At 43.0% G+C, this 4,954-nt stretch overlaps 2 protein-coding genes across 3 annotated transcripts in view; one reads left to right on the top strand and one right to left on the bottom strand.

Annotated features, from left to right (window-relative positions):
* The window catches only part of LOC113205259 (carbonic anhydrase-related protein 10), a 41,043-nt gene that overhangs the window by 27,315 nt on the left and 8,774 nt on the right, over window positions 1-4,954 (bottom strand). The window lies entirely within an intron of this gene.
* LOC113205216 (nonsense-mediated mRNA decay factor SMG9-like) lies at window positions 1,438-4,099 on the top strand. The gene is made up of 8 exons (XM_052267447.1): window positions 1,438-1,622; window positions 1,866-2,014; window positions 2,092-2,159; window positions 2,549-2,750; window positions 2,844-3,215; window positions 3,331-3,478; window positions 3,563-3,701; window positions 3,788-4,099. Exons 1-8 carry the CDS (start codon window positions 1,491-1,493, stop codon window positions 3,943-3,945), a joined length of 1,368 nt encoding a protein of 455 aa, XP_052123407.1. The 5' UTR covers window positions 1,438-1,490; the 3' UTR covers window positions 3,946-4,099.

A 4,954-nucleotide genomic window follows, 5' to 3' on the forward strand; every position in this document is an offset into this window, starting at 1 on the left:
GGGGGGGGGGTCGTCAGCCTCGTCATCCGGACGGAAGCAAAGGTCTATCAAGTTGCAGCAGCGGCGGCATGGAGGCCGTGTTGTCGTCGTCGCGTCGCCTGCTGGCGAGTGAGGAGTGGTGCTCGCGCTGTTTAGGCCGCGCGCTGAACAATCGGGGCGTAATTGAATGGCCCCCTAATGAAGCGTGCGCTGCCCATGCATACCGTGGGGACACGAGCTCGTGTGCGAGAGAGAGAGACAGAGAGAGACAGAGAGAGAGAGAGAGAGAGAGAGAGAGAGAGAGAGAGAGGGAGAGAGGGAGAGAGAGAAACCGGCCGCTTGCTCGATCAGCGGACGCGCGCGCGGGAAATTTGAGCAGGGCGTTATCGACTTGTGTGAAAGGGTGAGGGGTGAGGGGTGTGTGTGCGGTGGGGGGAGGTAAATAAACTTGTCGTTTTCTGTGAGCACCTCGCTCCCTTTCTCGTGCCTTATCCCGCGGTTTCTCTCGCCCGGGGGCGTCGCTGCGACGCTCTCCATCGCCGGCCCCGCTCCCCCTCCCTCTCCCTCGGGAGGGTGCGCCCCCAAGCAGCCCCCGTCCCCCGGCGGCCCGACCCCTGACTGGGCGAAGCTAAGGGCGAAGAGAGGAAGTACTTCTGGCGCGATATGACAAATTACAGCGGTGTGGTCGGCGCGGTGCGGCGGGGCGCGGGGGCGCGGGGGCGCGCCGTTCCACCCGCGGGGGTGCCGCCGGCCATCCCCTCCCCTTCCTACCACCGGATGTGGGACGGATGCCCCCTTCTCCTCACTTCCACTTCCCCTCTCCGCCCTGCACCCCGTCCTCCGCCACCTCAACGACCGGCACCTCTTCCTTTCTGCGAAAGGGAACCTCTTTACAATTCAGAAGCGAGCCTTTTGCATCGCAAGGGGGGTGGGGGTGCCGGGTGCCATGTTTTGTGCCTCGGACTGCTGTGCGTGAGTCGGGGCGGGCGGGCAGAGCGATCTGACCTCAGCGCCTCTTTGCCTACCTCCCCTCTCTCGCTCTTCGCCCTCCCCTCTTAGCACCTGAGAAAGTTGGGCAGCGCCCCAGCCCCCCATTCGCCTTGCCCAGTCGTATTACGGATTTTTATTTGATGGCGTTTTTCTTTTCATGTTCTATTTGTATCTCCCTATGACTTTCTGCAGCTTTTCCCGCGGAAAATTTTTGGCCATGGGGTATCGCATTGCCTTGTCTTCTGGGAGGGTGGAGTGTGAGAGTAAAGCGTGGAGCTAGAGGTGCGCTCTCGAAGGCATCAACGTCTTGGCTCGAAGGCCCGCAATACCCCTTGCATAGGGGCGCGGAGTAGAGCCCACCTAAGACGCATGTTGACGTGTGGTGATACCCCCTGTCTGCAGGTTCTTGGCATGGGATACTTCGGTTGTTCTGCTGGAGCGCGCGGGGTATGTGCTCTTTGCTTTTGAGAATTTCTCATACTCGTGTTTACAACCGGTGACTGTAACCTCATAACCCTTCTATGTTGCAACTCCTTTCTTTTCCTGATCAATCTACAGATATTTTAGGTTTTAATTTTCGATCAAGTAAAAAAGTTGTTCAATATTCCTCTCATCAGAAGAGATTGGAAATGTCTGACAGAAAAATGACGAAGGTATTGTGTTGGTCCACTCAAATTGCCAACTTCTTCTTATTTCCTATCATTCTTATTGTTTCTGCATTGTGTACTATTTTCAATTAGCCATAAAACATTTTCCTTTACCTAAATTTTTATTCATTTCTCATATTGTATTTTGGTGCTAATTTCATTAGGTTTAAATCTCCCTGAATTTGTTACAGTTAGTTCGTTCCCCACTGGCTAATCTTCTATTGCTTCAATTTTCTTTTTTTTTTGTAGGATGAGGGAGGAATGGGGCGGAGACCTCATGTTTTACTCACCAAGAATGATCATGATAATGAAAAACCTCCTACTATCATACTACGGACAAGGGAAGGTGAAAACCGTGCTGTGTCTCCTAGTCAAACAAGAACGCCAACAGTCTTAAAGTAAGCTTTTTTTTTTTTTTTTGTATAAGCTGACTGCTATTTTTACTCAATTACTGAATGCTTAATATCTGTTTCAGGAAAGAAAGCACTGACACTTCAAGTCAACCATCGTATCAGTTAGCCTACAAAAATTCTGCCCCACAAGGTTTGTTGAAAATCAAATATTCGAACATTAACAGGTATAAATTCTGCTTTTGTTGTGCAAGCTAAAGCTATCGGAAGTGTTTTTCTAGCTGACTTTGATAGGTAAAAAGCTTTGCTCTTATGGCTCTCAAGCTTATGGACTTGTTATCTGATTCCCCTGAGTAGCTTGACCACATGCAGAACAGCTGCCTGGGTAATGATTTTCTGAATCACCCCTTGCGTAGCAACTGAGCCAAGCAACTGATAACCACTGTTGTCAAGTTGCGCTGTGCCTGATTACCAGGAAATCCTCCCATATACCTGAGAGCTTACACATCTTTGTTTCTTTTGTTGATTTCACAATTTTTCTAATATTTATCGTTTCATTGTATTTCTTTCATTTTTTTGCAGCACCTAATCCCTTAGCACCTTCTCCTAAAATGAAGTCTTGCGTAAAACTTGTTGATGAAACTATGCAATTCTGTGAAGTACCCACAGAATATTTTATGGACCAAAATGACTTTTTAGTTGTGGGAATTTTAGGCCAACAGTCTGTTGGTAAATCTACTGTCATGTCTCAACTAGCATCGGGAAATCCTAGTCAACTTGTAAAGTAGGCATATTTACCTAGCAAAATCATCCACAACATTTTTTAAATTCATTACTTAGTCTGTAATCTAATTTCATTGATATTCATATTTTTTAGGGATATGTGTTTTAAGCCTCAAGATTACGACCAGGCCATGGCAGCATCTCATTGTACTTCAGGAATTGATCTGTATGTTACTTCAAACCGTATGCTTCTTCTTGACACCCAACCTTTGATGTCAGCATCTGTTTTTGAGAGGATTTCAAATTTGGATATATCTGCCAATACAACAGCACCAAGTGCAAAGAAATATCAGAGCACATCCACTCAGTCCTCAAGTTCTGGACCTAGTATTGGTGATGTTGGCTTATTGACCAATATGGATGGGGCACTAGAAATACATTCCCTGCAAATGGCTGCTTTTATACTCTCTGTATGCCATGTTGTAATCCTAGCACAAGATTGGTTTTTTGATCCAGATATGATAAGGTAATCAATTCTTAATCTTTATGCAACACTTTTATAGTTTACTCAGTGTCACAACTACTGGGTTCTCTTTGTATCTTAATTTTGTTGAAGTTGATTTTCTTTTACATCATTACAGATTATTACAATCTGCCGAAATGTTAAAACCTCCAACACCAACAACTGCTGCAGATGAAACACTAGTTGAGTATTTCCCACATCTATTTCTTCTTCACAATCAGTGCAAGCCATCGGAGTTTACTCCTGAACATATTAAAATGATGCAAGTGAGTACTACAACTTTGTCATACATATTCCTATATTTGAGTTCATCAATTCTGTGTAAAAAACAGATGGTATTTTTTTTTCAGTCAATTTATAGAGATTCGTTTCTTAAATCCAAGCTGGAATTAAAAAGTGGAGTGGGGGTTGGAATGGGTGGAATTATTGATTTTGTAGATTCAGAATCATGTGGTGAAGCTATCAATTTATTTCTTTTACCAGACACAGGTAAAGTAGATTACAACATTGAGGTTCATATGTGTTTATGTAATAAATTTTCAGTTCTTTCTTATTCAATTGTTATTGATTTTCAGATGAAGAAGAAATTCATAAGTTTTGCGGACACCCTGGATATGGTGAACTGCTTCTCAAGATGAGACAGCATATTTTAGGAGTTGTTAAAAAACCTCTAAGACACCATCCACTATCAGAAAAGAATTGGTATGTGAAATTGTATGCGTTTTTTACCTAGTTGAAGTTACATTGGTTTCCAGTTCACCAAAAAGTATTTGTTTTGTTGACAGGCTCCTGTATGCATCTAATGTTTGGGATGGTATCAGAAAAAGTCCATTCTTCCACGAGTACAGTCATTTTTTGCCCTGACAACACCAGAAAATATTTTCCCAGGTACTTAAAACTTTTTTTGGTATTGTTTTAGGTTTGGCAAATAACTTTTCTGTAAGAAGAATGATATTTCTTAAAGTTACCTCTTGCTCAAATTTTGTTACTTTCTTGTAAGAATATTTTTGATCATAAAGTACATTTGCTTTTTATATACATGCTTATTTAATTGTGCATTCAACAGAGAAATGGAAAAAAATGTATTTGAACCAAACCTAAATGATAATACATTACATTAAGTAGTTTGTTTCATGTGGCTAACAAACACATTATACTTCAGATGTGGCATGACCAAATTTTGCACATGCACTATTAGATTGGCCCTCTAAAAGTTTCATACCTTTTTGTGATAAAGCCTCTCCTGCAATTTTCTTAACCATTGGCAGAATTATTCTTTTCAACAAAATTGAGATATTTTTGTTATTCTTTGAAATTCTCAAATTTGTTGTTCTATTCCAACCGACTAACGTTGTTTCTTGTTTGGGAGTTATGACAAATGGTTTTTAAACTTTATTCTTATAGTATGAGGTGTATCCTTGTACTCTGTGCATTTTCTTAATTAGGTTTTCCATTGGCGAATTTAACTGTATTTAACTCCATCTTTAAACGTCATTCCCCCGGAATCTATTTCCTTTGTAAAAATGGCCTGTTTTCCCCTCCGAGCCGTGTCGTCTCGTCTGCGTTTTATGTGCTCACTGGGCACGATTTTAGGCTTAACGACAAGACTCGCCTGCGTCCTGAGGAACGAACTAACGATCATGCTCGTCTGTCCTTTATGTAGTTTGTAGCGCCAATGCATCCGCGAAGTGGTAGTGGTTTGTAGCCGGATGAGTGTTTCTTGACAGTCTCACCCATAAAAA

This window comes from Frankliniella occidentalis, unplaced genomic scaffold (genome assembly GCF_000697945.3).
Source record: "Frankliniella occidentalis isolate FOCC.00 unplaced genomic scaffold, Focc_3.1 Scaffold52, whole genome shotgun sequence".
NCBI classification, from domain to species: domain Eukaryota; kingdom Metazoa; phylum Arthropoda; class Insecta; order Thysanoptera; family Thripidae; genus Frankliniella; species Frankliniella occidentalis.